Source organism: Pelobates fuscus, chromosome 1, assembly GCF_036172605.1.
Source record: "Pelobates fuscus isolate aPelFus1 chromosome 1, aPelFus1.pri, whole genome shotgun sequence".
In the NCBI taxonomy this organism is placed as follows: domain Eukaryota; kingdom Metazoa; phylum Chordata; class Amphibia; order Anura; family Pelobatidae; genus Pelobates; species Pelobates fuscus.
Genome location: NC_086317.1, coordinates 472,640,605 through 472,657,624, shown reverse-complemented (window position 1 = coordinate 472,657,624; position 17,020 = coordinate 472,640,605). Strand labels below are relative to the sequence as shown.

Below are 17,020 nucleotides of genomic sequence, written 5' to 3'. Positions count from 1 at the left end.
TTCTGTAGTAAGGAATGAAAACAAAAATCTGCTTTTCGTTAAATCAGGAAAGGATTTTGGATTTAATGCGTAGAATTAAATTCCAGCCACTTAGCAGTCCCTATACCTGGCCAAGTGTGACTATCTGTATTAATATTTGTACATTTCTTTCAGACAGGAAATATCTCCCAGGCTTTAGATCTCTCCAGGGAGTGTCTGCTGTATGGTATGTGATCCGGTGAACCTTTATTGATGATGTTTGTCAGTAGAACCGTTTCTGTTGTGATCAAAGTGGAATAGCTGGGAACTCTCTAAATAAATCCATGCCATTTCGTGGAGGTATTCATTTGAAGGGTTATTCTAAGCATCATAACATTTGCAGCTTCCTGTAGTGGTTATGGTGGGAGGAGTACCCTGGCCCCAATTCCTGGTAATGGGGCAAACTGTTTTGCAACGGATTGCCCTCTTACCTGGGTTTATGCCAGATGCCAAGTGTCTTCCAGTGGCCAGTGACTACATCCTTCTCCTGCAGAGCGCCAGAGCTCCGACTGAGTGTGCACGGCAAAATGCTGCACTGTGTCACTCAGCATCTTCTCATAGATGCATTGAATCAATGCATCTCTGAGGGGTGTTCAGTGTCTCCATGCAGGGCGTGGAGACGCTGAACATCTATGCTGCACATTGTGCAGCACTGACCCAGGAAGCACCTCTAGTGGCCGTCTGAGCGACTGCCACTAAAGGTTTTTAATTGTCATCATAAACATTTATTGTCATCATGTAAACATTTATATATATTTTTAAAACTGAAGGAACATGTTATAGACACTTTAGTGACTTTAGTGTCCCTTTAATGCTGCAATGTAAACCATGTGGCCACAGTGTCTCTAAAAGTCCTTATCTGTCTCACAAAGTGCAGCAAAGTCTGGTAGTGTTACACACAACTTGTCTCTCTAGCTGGTTTTTAACAAGCCATAGCCAACCTTGTATTACTTATGGCATAAAATGGTGATTATTGAATATGGTGTGCATTCCCTCACCAGGGACTCACCTGTGGGAAACATTCTCCAAGCCATCAACACTTCCAACCCAGATAGTGTGACCTTGAAACTTGAATTTTCCTGGTGAATAATTCTCTGCTTGTTAATTTAACCTTTATTATTTTATTTTAAAGCTACATTAAGTAACCTGGGAGCGGCTTGACAAAAAATGACCCTTACCTTAGCAATCCGTGATACGGGCCACTACCAGCGTTTCCCATAATCCCAAGTGGTGTCTGTCGTCTGTTATTTGAATGCCACTGCAATGATACCTGTTTTTGTACGAAATTGGTTGAGGGGATATAGTTGGGGTCACTTCTCAGTTCATATCAATAACAGTTGCCATGGATAATACTGAGTGACCTTTATATCCCTGGACCACTCATTCACTCATTGTGAAGAAGTTAAACAAAAATAATGGCAATTAACTATGAATTATCTATGAAAGCGCATATTATTAATTCCCTGTTAAAGAAGTAAAAGGAAAATGTTTAGCGTTTCTAGAATTTCGCTGACTACGTAGGAATGTTCCATGAAGATTGCCAAACCATTCATTTTACAATTATAGACAGGTTTACAATGGAACAAATGTTGGCATCTTAAAGAGGCCCTGTCACTAATACGATTACTTCACAACCCAATCGTTTACTAAATGTGATTGTGCTGGTCTTTATAAGAAAAATGTCACTAGTTTTAGTTTTATTTTCATTTATATGCTGTGCTGGGTACACCGGGCACAGTCTGTAAATGAATAACCCCTACATTATGCACTCTGTGTGTGTGTGTGTGTGTGTGTTGGCCGTGCAAATGTAACTTGTAAAATCTGTTTTATATCACAGAATGTATAGCGTGCTCAGAACATAATGGAAAACGTAGCTTATTATGCACAAGATATTTTACAAGTATACTGCAATTGTTTGCAGTAAGAGTGCAGGGTTGTGAATTATGAATAATTTAACATTATTATATCACGTTTTTGTCTGAAATTTTCAAAATAATTCTGCAGAAGTAAAAAATTGTTACTTTAAAACATACAGTACTTTTGACACAAAACAATTAAGGAACACTATAGGGTCAGGAACACAAATATGTGTTCCTGACCTTATAGTGTTCAGATCACCATCTTGCCCCCCTGGCTCCCCTTTGCCCTCCTAAATACATGAAATCTTACCTTATTTCCAGTCTGCCAGCGCTGGCTCCACCCTCAACCCCCCTCCTTGGCTGACATCATCAGAAGTGATGATCTCAGCCAATCACAATCCTTTCCCATAGGCGGTTCAAGGAGGCGGTTCTGGGGGGGAGGGAGGGGGACAGAGCCAAACGCTTCCCTGACCAATCAGCATCTCCTCATAGAAATGCATCTCTATGAGGAATGTTCACTATCTCCATGCAGAGTGTGGAGACGTTGAACGTCAGTGCTGCACACTGCATTGCCCCAAGAAGCACCTCTAGTGGCCGTCTGAGGAATGGAGTTATCCCTAGGCTGTAATGTAAACACTGCATTTTCTCTGGAAAGACAGTGTTTACTGCAAAAAGCCTGAAGGTAATGCTTATACTCACCAGAACAACAGCATTAAACTGTAGCTGTTCTGGTGATTATTATAGTGTCCCTTTAATTACAGTGTTCAATACCTGAATATCAATCATTTAGAAACCGCAACTAAGCTGATTACACCACCAGGTAGTAAAACAAGTAGCCAGTGCAAGCCATTTAATCTCCATAACTGTCAACTTAAAATTTCCTAATTGTAAATTGCTAGTGTTAAAATACAATTATAAAGTCAATAACACATCCATTAATAAAACCATCAAAATACAGACAATTTAACAATATTTACAAAACTAACACGAAGAATAACAGTGTGATACTTTTATCTGCAACATTATAACTGTCCTGATATGCTTCCACTGGAAACGCTTGCATCGTGATACTATCGTGGCATCTTAATTAAAGGGATATTGTAGGCACCCAGACCACTTTAGCTCATTGCAGTGGTCTGGGTGCTGTGACCCGTTTGCACTTAGTGTTGCAATGTAGAACATTATAGGTCCAGAGAAACTGCACATTGCAGCACTAAGTCTGCCCTCTGTGGCTGTCTAACAGGCAGCTACTAAAGAGCTTCTGGAATCCAAACGGCCTTTTGATCCGTTATCTGACGATGGACGTCCTCACAGACCTCCAGCGTCAGATTTAAATAACGCTTTCCAATGGGGAGGTCTAATGCGCGCATGGCCATTGCTGCGCATGCGCATTAGGTCTCCCCCGTCAGAGCGGGAGGAGCGCGGGCGGAGCCTGATCCAGCGCCGAGGGACATCATCGCTGGATTCAGGTATGTGGCTGAAGGGTTTTTGTTTTTGTTTTTTACCCAATTCCCCTTCCTCCTACCCTGATTCCTAAATCCCATATAAATTCTTGTTTGTAAATCTTTCATTCCCTGCCTATCCTTGGAGAGAGTGAGCACTCCTTACGCCTATTGTAATACAATTAATTTTGCAATTCTGTTTATCTGCCCGTTTTTTGGGATCTATTTCTTTTTCCCTCTCCCTTTTCCTCCCCATCACCTCCCCTCTCTATAACAGGATGTAAACTATACACGCATCAAGTGTTGAGTGAAAAGTGCAGGAGAGAGGAGTGTAATTAGTGTTAAGGGGTTAATTATTGTGTTGGTTTGTTGTCATTTAACCCCTCCCCCCCCTCCCCCCCAAAATAAAAAGGACGAAACTTTTAACTGTTATGATAATTGTTAAGTTGTAGCTTCCATTTTATTTATCCATGTGTTCCAGTTTTTTATTTGAGTGTACTATTTCCTAGGTTCACCAATATACCCCTTTCCAATTTTGCCTGCCATATGACTTGTGTTGTTAATTCTTGAATGCATGGGATTTTCCCTGTTTTCCAATTTCGTGCTAAGAGTAGTTTTTAACCCCTTCAGCCCCCCGGCTGGGGGAGGGGGCCCAGGGGAGGGGGGTACCGATTAACCCTATAGTGCCAGGAAAACGGCTTTGTTTTCCTTTCACTATAGGATCCCTTTAAAGGACTACGGTCATCAAATTTTCTCTTCTCGTTTTTTTTAAAGTTTATTACATTTAATGAAACTAAATGATATATATTTTTTTACATGATGTATATTGATTTTTATGAGAACATGTCACTTATATCTGGCTGAGCAGCCATTTGGATCATGTGAACCCACGGTAGGTAGGAGGTAAGTTTGTTTTGTACACTATGTCTACATATATATAACATTTGGTATGAATGGCGTGAAGTGACAAGAAACAATATATTTCACCAATGAAGTCTTATATATTTTTTATTTCTATCATTTTTTGTCTTTAGATCCAGATAATAAAAGGGTGGCACGAAACATTATAAAGTATGAGAAGATTTTAGATGAAAATCCCGACATTTCAGCGCTGGAAGAAACCAGAATTCAGCGTCCTAATGTCACCCACCTCAGAACTCGCGATCTGTACGAGGGGCTCTGTCGAACCTTAGGAAATCAGGTGTGAAAATAGGATGTGTCACTATGTCCCAGCATTGATTTTATGGCATAAATATTATATAATTGTGGCACCCACGCATTCTGCACCTCAAGGTGAATTAACCAAAGGGTATAACAAGACCAGCATGACAAAGGTACACTGAGGCAGTAGGTTTGAGAACATGGCCTGCAAGCTTACAAACTAAAGTGGTCAGATGACGGACAGGGAGTAGGTCAAATGAGGTACAAGGAGTAGGTCCGGTAAGATACTGGGAGCAGGTCAGGTGAGGTAAAGGGAGTAGGTCAGATGAGGTACGGGGAGCAGGGTGAGGTGAGGTACGGGGAGCAGGTCAGGTGAGGTACGGGGAGCAGGTCAGGTGAGGTACGGGGAGCAGGTCAGGTGAGGTACGGGGAGCAGGTCAGATGAGGTACGGGGAGCAGGTCAGGTGAGGTACGGGGAGCAGGTCAGGTGAGGTACGGGGAGCAGGTCAGGTGAGGTACGGGGAGCAGGTCCGGTGACCTGTAGGGTACTTCTCCGTAAATGGTGAGAAACACTGATCTGATGCACAGGGAATAGGTCAGGTGAGCCTACTAGTAATATATTTAAAAACAGATGAGTTATGTTAGCCAGTGAAGCTATTATGGGACTATAAGAGATCAATGATTTGTAAGTTGCTTTAAAGGGGGAATTACACCAAGGAATAGAACATTTAAATCGCCTATCATATGTGTTAATATTGTTTTTTTTTTTTTTTAAACTGTTCGCCATTTTCTTTTAAATTTATATTAAAGATTTAACAATTGACGTCACAAACTAGTTCAGTCCTGGCACAGTCAAGGCACACATTGCGTTGGAGAGAAATAGAAACATTGTTACATTTCTCCTCTCTCCTATGGTCTCTATGCTGACTGCCAGGGGCAAAGCACAGAACTTATAACAATGATTGACCGGGAGTGGGGATGGAGGATCTCTGCTCCAGGTTACAGGTAAATACAGCAGTGTGGATTTATGGGTTTACATTTATAACTGTTGACTAAAATGTGTGAATTGTAGGGATTGAGACAAAAATTGAGCCCAATATTTTTTTTACATTCTCAGTTTTGCTTCCTACTATATCACATTTTAGTTGAAGTCTTTCAGAAGCCACAAATCCTATTCTTCACAACGGATACGGAGCAACAAACTAACCAGTCAATGTTCTGCTTCCAGCTAATGATGTATGAAAACCCCAGGATGCTTTGCTTCTACGATACAAACAGCAGCCCACATTTAATGCTGCAGCCCCTGAAAAAGGAAATTGTGAATTTGGACCCCTACGTGGTTCTGTATCATGACTTTGTCAGCGACCATGAATCTGAGACCATTAAGGAACTGGCCGTTCCCTGGGTAAGCTAAATCAATAAAAAGACAAGAAGAATATTTTTTTATTTTTTGTTTATTTGTTTTTATCAATATAATGCATTAAAAATATATGCTACAGTGCAGACTGCAATTAACACTTGAATTGCCAGGCACGAACCGGTCCCTAGAATTTTTAACCCCTGTATTCTCAGGACCCATTTCAGACACTCAGAAATCCCCCCCTTTCACTGCAGACTGATTTCCTAATTTGAAATATTTATAGTTTGTAATATAAATTGGCTTAAGTCCATGTGTATAGTATATATTTTATGATTATTTGACGGTCACATTGTTTTATCACCAAATAAGTCGTTACTCCAAGTTACGAAATAAACGTTTTCCATCTGGCGCTTATGAAATATTGTGTGGCCATAAAACAGGTCATTAATTTTCTCAATGTTGCAATCCTTGGCTTCGTGAGAATGTGTTCATGGAAAAGCAGAATATTCCCTGAGGTCCGTATGATTTTGCTTTGACTGGGGCAGGCGTTGTAAACTAGTAACAGTGCGGTCTGCGCTGCACTCAGATCAGACACCTGGCCCAATTAAACGGAGGTGACCAAATGTGAGGTTGATTTGTCAGATCTAAGAAAAGAGAAATTCTGAGTGGCTATTGCTTTCCTTATTGTTCTTTCTCAATAAGGCTAAAGGTTTTTCTATATTTAAACGTTCATATTCCACAGTGGCATCGATTCCATCTTAAAGGCACTGTCAGGGCATTGAATGCAAATTTATTTACATTTACCATAATTCATTTTTCATTTTGGAAATCACAAGGAATACCAAAATATGTCCTCACTGAAGTCAAGGCCTCATATCCAGTGAATGTACAGAGCCAATCTCTGATATGAACATAGCCATGAGACTTTAATATCGTGAGTGATTGGAAAAAATGGTTCATTCGGAGCATATACATATATAATGGGCTGTCCTAACTGTGATGCCCAGTTTACAATACCGTACAATGCCAAGATGGTCCATCCCCAGAAATCTGTTACTGTACTGGGTCTGAATGCATGTCGCTGAGATAAATGCTGACCATTTACAATGTCGGATTCCAGCTGCTGAGGTCGGTGGTTGCTTCAGGAGGAAAACAATCCGAGGTTGAATATCGCATAAGCAAAAGGTAATTTATTTATACAATATCATTAGCATCTAATATTTATTGATAAAATTGTTTATTAAAGCAGAGTTAGTACTTTTCCTCTAGGAAATGGGAATTACCGGTAGTTCTATTGTAGTAAAATCTTAAATCTTAAATGTAAGCACAATAACCACTACAGCCCCTGTAAGGATTAATATCAGGATTATCTAATATTCCATCACCAAAAGAGTTAATGAGACTGGCTAGCATTCCAGCACCGAAAGAGTTAATGTGAGACTGGCTAACATTCCAGCACTGAAAGAGTTAATATGAGACTGGCTAGCATTCCATCACCAAAAGAGTTAATATGAGACTGGCTAGCATTCCAGCACTGAAAGAGTTAATGTGAGACCGGCTAACATTCCAACACTGAAAGAGTTAATATGAGACTGGCTAGCATTCCATCACCAAAAGAGTTAATATGAGACTGGCTAGCATTCCAGCACTGAAAGAGGTAATGTGAGACCGGCTAACATTCCAGCACTGAAAGAGTTCATGTGAGACTGGCTAGCATTCCAGCATTAAAAGAGTTCATGTGAGACTGGCTAACATTCCAGCACTGAAAGAGTTAATGTGAGACTGGCTAACATTCCAGCACTGAAAGAGTTAATGTGAGACTGGCTAACATTCCAGCACTGAAAGAGTTAATGTGAGACTGGCTAACATTCCAGCACTGAAAGAGTTAATGTGAGACTGGCTAGCATTCCATCACCAAAAGAGTTAATATGAGACTGGCTAGCATTCCAGCACTGAAAGAGTTAATGTGAGACCGGCTAACATTCCAGCACTGAAAGAGTTAATGTGAGACTGGCTAGCATTCCAGCACTAAAAGAGTTAATGTGAGACTGGCTAACATTCCAGCACTGAAAGAGTTAATGTGAGACTGGCTAACATTCCAGCACTGAAAGAGTTAATGTGAGACTTGTTAACATTCCAGCACTGAAAGAGTTAATGTGAGACTGGCTAACATTCCAGCACTGAAAGAGTTAATGTGAGACTGACTAACATTCCAGCACTGAAAGAGTTAATGTGAGACTAACTAACATTCCAGCACTGAAAGAGTTAATGTGAGACTGGCTAACATTCCAGCACTGAAAGAGTTAATGTGAGACCGGCTAGCATTCAAGCACTGAAAGAGTTAATGTGAGACTGGCTAACATTCCAGCACTGAAAGAGTTAATGTGAGACTGGCTAACATTCCAGCACTGAAAGAGTTAATATGAGACTGGCTAGCATTCCAGCACTGAAAGAGTTCATGTGAGACTGGCTAACATTCCAGCACTGAAAGAGTTAATGTGAGACTGGCTAGCATTCCAGCACTGAAAGAGTTAATGTGAGACCGGCTAGCATTCCAGCACTGAAAGAGTTAATGTGAGACTGGCTAGCATTCCAGCACTGAAAGAGTTAATGTGAGACCGGCTAACATTCCAGCACTGAAAGAGTTAATGTGAGACTGGCTAACATTCCAGCACTGAAAGAGTTAATATGAGACTGGCTAGCATTCCATCACCAAAAGAGTTAATATGAGACCGGCTAACATTCCAGCACTGAAAGAGTTCATGTGAGACTGGCTAGCATTCCAGCACTGAAAGAGTTAATGTGAGACTGGCTAGCATTCCAGCACTGAAAGAGTTAATGTGAGACCGGCTAACATTCCAGCACTGAAAGAGTTAATGTGAGACCGGCTAACATTCCAGCACTGAAAGAGTTAATGTGAGACCGCCTAGCATTCCAGCACTGAAAGAGTTAATGTGAGACTGGCTAGCATTCCAGCACTGAAAGAGTTAATGTGAGACTGGCTAGCATTCCAGCACTGAAAGAGTTAATGTGAGACTGGCTAGCATTCCAGCACTGAAAGAGTTAATGTGAGACCGGCTAATATTCCAGCACTGAAAGAGTTAATGTGAGACCGGCTAACATTCCAGCACTGAAAGAGTTAATGTGAGACTGGCTAGCATTCCAGCACTGAAAGAGTTCATGTGAGACTGGCTAACATTCCAGCACTGAAAGAGTTAATGTGAGACTGGCTAGCATTCCAGCACTGAAAGAGTTAATGTGAGACCGGCTAGCATTCCAGCACTGAAAGAGTTAATGTGAGACCGGCTAACATTCCAGCACTGAAAGAGTTAATGTAGAACTCTGCCTATTAGTTCTCTGTAAGGTTCGTAGTATCCATTTCGTTTGATTGTTTAATTTGCCAATCTTTGTTTCTTAGAATGCTCCTAGTTCTATCCTGTTTCTAATAATCACGGGCCCGATATGCATTTCTACATCACACATTCTCTTTTTATTGGTTCATGATGCGGCAACGCCGCTCTCTTTCACATTGTATTCATTTATTGATAAGTCTTATAGTTTTTATTGATGCGCTGGGGATCCACCTAGACACTCTCTTTCTGTATAATGCCATTGTTCCGTCATTATAAGTTCTGAATAATAGTGATTTATTTCCCCAAGCATGATTGAAATGGAGGTTTTCCTGCCAGGTCCACGTCAAGTCAGTGGATGGATGTGATTTATCAGTCACGGAAATTATTTTCTAACAGCCCGTGAAGTGGTTATGGTGAAGCCTGTGAAGTGGTTATGGTGAAGCCTGTGAAGTGGTTATGGTGTATACGTTAAAGTGTTTTCAAACAGTTTGACATAAACTGATGGTCCCTGCAGTTACTGATTGTCTGAGCGTGTTAGCTGACAAATTCTCAGCAAATCCGCTCCGTCCAAATTAGGACAAAATTATTTGTCTATTAATTTCCAACTTTGAATGCTATTTCATGTTTCAAGTCAAAACACTCTGTATACACTGGAGAAGCTGATATTATGGGGTATTTGTTAATTCTCTGTGCTGTGTTTCAGCGCTTGGCTAAAGGACACTGTTCATCCGATCATCAAGAACATAGACCTTCGTATCGCAGCAACGACGGGTTTAAATGTCCAGGTCCCTTACGCTGAGCACCTGCAAGTGGTAAACTATGGAATTGGCGGACATTATGAACCACACTTTGACCACGCTACGGTAAGTACATTTTAATTCTCAGCCAGGAAGCAAACTGCATATGAAAATAACCCCTTAAGGACACAACTTCTGGAATAAAAGGAAATCATGACGGAATATTTCCTTTGTGTCCGTAAGGGGTTAAATCCCCTCATTCATTGTCTAATGACCTGATCAAATATGGTGTCCCCTGCCACCATCTCTGTGTTCTGTATTTAAATTTTAACACTGGTCTGGTTATACAGTTCACCCTTTTACCACTGTCAGTAATAATATTAATGTAAGTTACGTGTCAGTTTAAAAAATCAAGCAATAAATCTGTTATTTTTCTTTTCTGTATACTTTTAGAAAGTTAGGGTGATCATTTAATTTAGATGGGGAATTTCACTAGATGAAATATTGCCATAAAAATTTACATTATTAATGATACAGTAACTATCGTAGTAGAGCATTATTCTGGGTATCTCCCAACTGTCCCAAAACTGGTACCAACACAGGAGATGAGACCCATTATGGAGAACCAATTTCAGTAAATGAGCCAGGAGATGAGACCCATTGTGGAGAACCAATTTTATTAACTGAGCCAGGAGATGAGACCCATTGTGGAGAACCAATTTCAGTAACTGAGCTAGGAGATGAGACCTATTGTTGAGAACCAATTTCAGTAACTGAGCCAGGAGATGAGACCTATTGTTGAGAACCAATTTTATTAACTGAGCCAGGAGATGAGACCCATCGTGGAGAACCAATTTTATTAACTGAGCCAGAAGATGAGACCCATTGTGGAGAACCAATTTTATTAACTGAGCCAGGAGATGAGACCTATTGTTGAGAACCAATTTCAGTAACTGAGCCAGGAGATGAGACCCATTGTGAAGAACCAATTTTATTAACTGAGCCAGGAGATGAGACCTATTGTGGAGAACCAATTTCAGTAACTGAGCCAGGAGATGAGACCCATTGTGAAGAACCAATTTTATTAACTGAGCCAGGAGATGAGACCCATCGTGGAGAACCAATTTTATTAACTGAACCAGGAGACGAGACCCATCGTGGAGAACCAATTTTATGAACTGAGCCAGGAGATGAGACCTATTGTGGAGAACCAATTTTATTAACTGAGCCAGGAGATGAGACCCATTGTGGAGAACCAATTGTATTAACTGAGCCAGGAGATGAGACCCATCGTGGAGAACCAATTTCAGTAACTGAGCTAGGTGATGAGACCTATTGTGGGGAACCAATTTCAGTAACTGAGCCAGGAGATGAGACCCATTGTGGAGAACCAATTTCAGTAACTGAGCCAGGAGATGAGACCCATTGTGGAGAACCAATTTTATTAACTGAGCCAGGAGATGAGACCCATTGTGGAGAACCAATTTTATTAACTGAGCCAGGAGATGAGACCCATCGTGGAGAACCAATTTTATTAACTGAGCCAGGAGATGAGACCCATTGTTGAGAAGCAATTTTATTAACTGAGCCAGGAGATGAGACCCATTGTGGAGAACCAATTTTATTAACTGAGCCAGGAGATGAGACCCATTGTGGAGAACCAATTTTATTAACTGAGTCAGGAGATGAGACCTATTGTTGAGAACCAATTTCAGTAACTGAGCCAGGAGATGAGACCCATTGTGAAGAACCAATTTTAATAACTGAGCCAGGAGATGAGACCCATCGTGGAGATCCAATTTTATTAACTGAGCCAGGAGATGAGACCTATTGTTGATAACCAATTTTATTAACTGAGCCAGGAGATGAGACCCATTGTGGAGAACCAATTTTATTAACTGAGCCAGGAGATGAGAACCATCGTGGAGAACCAATTTTATTAACTGAGCCAGGAGATGAGACCCATTGTGGAGAACCAATTTTATTAACTGAGCCAGGAGATGAGACCCATTGTTGAGAACCAATTTTATTAACTGAGCCAGGAGATGAGACCCATTGTGGAGAACCAATTGTATTAACTGAGCCAGGAGATGAGACCCATTGTTGAGAACCAATTTTATTAACTGAGTCATGAGATGAGACCCATTGTGGAGAACCAATTTTATTAACTGAGCCAGGAGATGAGACCCATTGTGGAGAACCAATTTTATTAACTGAGCCAGGAGATGAGACCCATTGTTGAGAACCAATTTTATTAACTGAGCCAGGAGATGAGACCCATTGTTGAGAACCAATTTTATTAACTGAGCCAGGAGATGAGACCCATTGTGGAGAACCAATTGTATTAACTGAGCCAGGAGATGAGACCTATTGTTGAGAACCAATTTTATTAACTGAGCCAGGAGATGAGACCTATTGTTGAGAACCAATTTCAGTAACTGAGCTAGGAGATAAGACCTATTGTGGAGAACCAATTGTATTAACTGAGCCAGGAGATGAGACCCATTGTGGTAGACTGTACCTAAAGCTGTTGGCATCCCGGTGGCTGAAACTAGTGTGAAAAAAAAATGGCAAGTAACAACTAATATTACATTTTATCTAGTGATTTCTCTGAAAATGCACAGTTTTAAATTGCAGTGTTAATGGACCACTTCAATGAGATGAAATGGCCTGTGTTCCTATAGTGTCTCTTTAAGTAAATATCACAATAGCACTCACAGGGTTATTCACTAAAGGAGAGTTAAAAGTGAATTTAAAAGTTAAGACCAATGTATCTGAGCTCTAACCATAACTGATTTAGACCATGTTTCCAGTTTAGCTATTTTGACTTTGAGATTAACTTTAAATTCACTTAAATTCTCACTTTAGTAAATAACCCTGCTAGTTTTATTGTCTTAACATATTCGAAAAGACCTTACAATGAAAAAATCAATACATTTCCTATTCAGTTTTAAAGTTGACTTCAAGATTCTCCAACTTTTTTTGTTTTTGAGAAATAATTCTTATCTTGTTTATACATGGTATCCAGCTTAATTAATCCCAGGAAGATCTGTATTTTCGTGAATAGTCCATATCTAAAAAGTCATTTTTTTAAAAATAATTTTTATTATTTCAGTCCAGACAGAGCCCTCTGTACAGAACAAACATGGGCAACCGTCTAGCCACCTTCATGATCTACGTAAGTTCTCTTTGGTGCAAACAATCAATTGTGCTTACAGTTTCTAATATAACACTTTCTTTTTAGAATTTTATTGTTAAACCGTTCGTATATGGGACATTTTACAAATCGGAGAGCATAAACATCAAAGAAGGTCCTTGCTTGTTTTCTTCGTTATTTAACAATTAAACTGAATAAAAATTACAAGGAATCTGGAACAAAAAATATAGACGTAAAGATTAAGATGATGGAACATATTGACCAGGGCTGTCTAAATCCAATAATTCAGCAATACCGATAACCTAGATTGATTAATACTTAGCCACTGAGACTTGGAGCAGAGGCATTTGGTGTGAAGATGCTCCATGTTAGTAAGAATATGGATGTAAACGATTCTATCTAGGCATTGGCAAGCGGTATGCAAGCTGCAGGTTGGGGGGGATCCATGATCTTAATGATATATTTTGTGTTTGCCTTTTTTTTTTCTTCAGCTCAGTTCAGTGGATATGGGAGGCTCTACGGCCTTTATCTATGCCAATTTCAGCTCACCTGTGTTAAAGGTAGGATTTTTTTTGTTTTCATTCAGACCTAGCACCACAGAAAATGTCATTAATTATTGGAACAAAGCAACAGTTTTCTATAACTCTCTTTATTTTTTAAAAAAAAAAATACAGTAAAACTATGAAAAGCTACTATATTTAAAAATATAAATATTTTAATTGTGGTAATAATGAATTTTTAAAAAGTATTTGACTAATTAGATTGTTAGTCACAAATGTTAGCTAATGGCCAATCCAGTTAATCACACACAAACAACTGGATTGGGAATTGTTCATATCCACAGCTCTAACAAACGTAGCATTTAATTACATGCGGACTGTTGACTCTTCTGGCACATCACATAATCAAACCCAAGAAGACTACATCTCCCATAATGCTGAGAAAGAATCAGGAGATATGTAGTCCACAATATCTGGAGTGCCAAAGGTTGCTTACCACTGCTTAACTCTGTGAGTTCTAGTGTTCTTCAAAGTCTATACTTCTAGAAACCAATTGACTCCAACAGGGCAGGAAGAAATTCTGAAGAGTTAAAGGCTGTATGAGAGTGAAATTAAACGTTCAGACCAAAATATCCAAGCTGAAAACAATCTTCATTTCAGGTTTCAGTTTGGCTATTTTGATCTTAAATTTTAAATTCACTTTAGTTCACATTTTAATGGATATGCCTCTTTATTTTCTCTTACAAGTAGGTAGCAGATTAGATGCAGACGTGGACAAAGCTGGTTAAAGCATGGGGGATGAGGATAATTGCAAGGATCCCAGATGCTCTCCGATTCACTGAGAGAGAAATTGAAGTAGTCAGTAGAGAGTAGAGTCTAGAGCAGAGATGTTCACAGAGTGGGGTTTGTGGTTCTAATGGGAAGTCTTTGTTGATGAGGGACGATGAAATAGGTAGTAGGTTCTGGGTTAGGTATGGATGAGATGTCACTGCTGTAGGTTGTCTGAGGTTGAGGTATGGGGGTGTTGGGTTATTCCATACCACATTAATTTATTTGCTATTTCAGAATGCTGCCCTGTTCTGGTGGAATCTGCATAGAAATGGAGAGGGCAATGAGGACACTTTGCACGCAGGCTGTCCTGTATTAATTGGGAGCAAATGGGGTAAGTTCGGACCACCAGAATTTTTAAAGTGGCTCTTAGTAGAGATTTTCTTTGCCCCATCCTACAGCAATGCAGAAGCCAAAAAACCTTGCGTAATAGGGTTTTTACACTCAGATGGCCCCTATATGACCATAGGGCCACCAGCTCATACGGTTTATTTCTCCAGTTGTGTCCGGCTCATCTTATATATTTTCCTCTAGCTGGCAAAAGATGGTGGGTGTTATTAGGGGTACAAGGATATGAAGGATGGTGAAGCTCCAGTAAATCAGGAGGGGTATTGACTAACACTTTATGAACATTTCCACTTAATAATTTAACCCTGGGTTCAGGGATAGCCTTTGTCTATTTACTTTTCTTCATCTTATATCAACTTAATCGCTAAGTTTTATACTGGATTCAGTTTCAAAAGAAAAATTTAGCTACAGTGACTGAATAGCCGTTCTCTCATTTACATCTATAGGACAATTGTTTTCAATTACCAGAGAAATTCTTACCTCTTATAATCGAATCGAGCCGTGAAAGCTGAGAATTCTTCTTTTCTAGATCACTTGTTGATTTTGTTTTCTAGTGGCCAACAAATGGATTCATGAGTACGGCCAGGAGTTCAACAGGCCGTGCTCCCTGACCCCTAAAGACTAATGAATGGGAACTGGGGAACAAAGGTCGAATTAAGGTACTAATGAGGACAGGCTGAAGGAGGCTACAGATCTCCCAGAAAGTGAACGAGCACAAGATGGTCTGCACCTGCTTAGAATGACAGAGAAGCCGTTTTGCTAACTGATGATGGATGTTGGAAGTAAAAGAGCAGAATCTGCTTAAGAAATTCGACTCCTAAAACAAACATCCAGGAGGAAAGCTCAGGAAGGAAGGATTTGAATTCCTTAAAATCGCTGTCAGTATTTATATTACACAGGAGACACACTGTCTACATGGTACAGAATGAGTGAAAATGGTTAGTTTGTGGCTTACGCCCCTCTTTTTGTAGAAGGTAAGGGCTGATGTCATTTGAAACAGAGAATACTACATTTAGTCAAGGTAACCCAGAAGGGTGCTCCAAGGCAGAGCTAGGTGGGTGGCTGTATGTGCCGCTGGAAGGTAGGTGGTTGTCTTGTGTGCAGAGAGTGAGTGGCACTGGCTACACAGAGTAGTATTGGTGGATCTCTAGATACTGGATGGATTTGTTTCTCTGGATGCATGATGTGGGGTGGCACTTTGTACAGACAGTGTGGTGCTGTTGGCATGGATTGGTGCTGGGCACATGCGATCACAGAAATGATGTATCTTCTTTGTTCTGATGCACGCCCACTCATCCATAGCTTCCTGGTGCCTCATTATGGCATTATATATGACATGGAATCCTTTTATAATGTGTCTGTGGCGCTTTTTGATTACATATTGTGTGGAGAGTGATACTGGACAGATGAATGAGGTGGCATTGTGGGTAAAAGTGTATTTTAGCGTATTGTATTATTTGCCGTTTCGTTCAGGTGTATTTTGGCGTATTTTGTAGTTTTTTAGCATTGCTATTATGGTGCGCTGTATAAATATACTAAAAACAATAAAATATATAAGTTTGGAGGCTATCACTGTTAGCATACCATCTCACAAATCCCGACACTGCAATGATGCGGTTAGCTAGGAGGCGTCTACTCGCTAACACCATGGACTGCGGCAAACTGTAATCTGTCATGCAGGGCAGGGGGCACTCACTGTGTGCTGGGTATTGTTATCCCTGGAGCATGGTAAGTGTTCTCACACTGAATACCTACAGTCATTACAGGGGCTGGCCAGGGGTAGTATTTATTCCCAGTAACTGGCTGTATCATCGGTGCCTTAGACTTGCTGTGATGCTCAGCCACATATTACAGGATGGGCCAATAGATAATGCAGTCCTTCCACGAAACATGTATTATGACGTTGGCCTCCATGGAATATACGTACAGTGCATCCCTCTTCCTGGTGGGGACTTAAACATCTGGACGCCTGTTTACTTTTACACTTATAATGTAAAGTCAGTAGGTTTAAAGTTGTAATGCTTATCTAGTTAATCCTTGGGGGCGGGGACAGCCTCAAATTAAACAAGTTACGGTAAAAGTGTATTTTAATAATGACTGTTAATAAGAAAATACGCTATTTGCTTTAAGTAAAATTGAGAAATAATAAAGTACGCTAACGTACACTTTTACCCGCATTGTGTGCATGGGTTTGGGGTCAGTGGCACTGTCTGCGTGGGTTTGGGGTCAGTGGCACTGTGGGCGTGGGGTCATTGGT

At 40.3% G+C, this 17,020-nt stretch overlaps 1 protein-coding gene across 1 annotated transcript in view; it reads left to right on the top strand.

Moving 5' to 3' along the window:
* The window catches only part of P4HA3 (prolyl 4-hydroxylase subunit alpha 3), a 45,148-nt gene extending 29,230 nt beyond the window's left edge, over positions 1 to 15,918 (top strand). The window contains exons 5-13 of the mRNA XM_063444976.1: positions 154 to 205; positions 4,354 to 4,520; positions 5,709 to 5,885; positions 6,961 to 7,025; positions 9,897 to 10,056; positions 13,046 to 13,108; positions 13,579 to 13,647; positions 14,653 to 14,749; positions 15,318 to 15,918. Coding sequence (XP_063301046.1) covers positions 154 to 205; positions 4,354 to 4,520; positions 5,709 to 5,885; positions 6,961 to 7,025; positions 9,897 to 10,056; positions 13,046 to 13,108; positions 13,579 to 13,647; positions 14,653 to 14,749; positions 15,318 to 15,388 — 921 coding nt within the window. The 3' untranslated portion in view covers positions 15,389 to 15,918. The remainder of the gene's footprint in view (positions 1 to 153; positions 206 to 4,353; positions 4,521 to 5,708; positions 5,886 to 6,960; positions 7,026 to 9,896; positions 10,057 to 13,045; positions 13,109 to 13,578; positions 13,648 to 14,652; positions 14,750 to 15,317) is intronic.
* Positions 15,919 to 17,020: the final 1,102 nt, after the last annotated feature.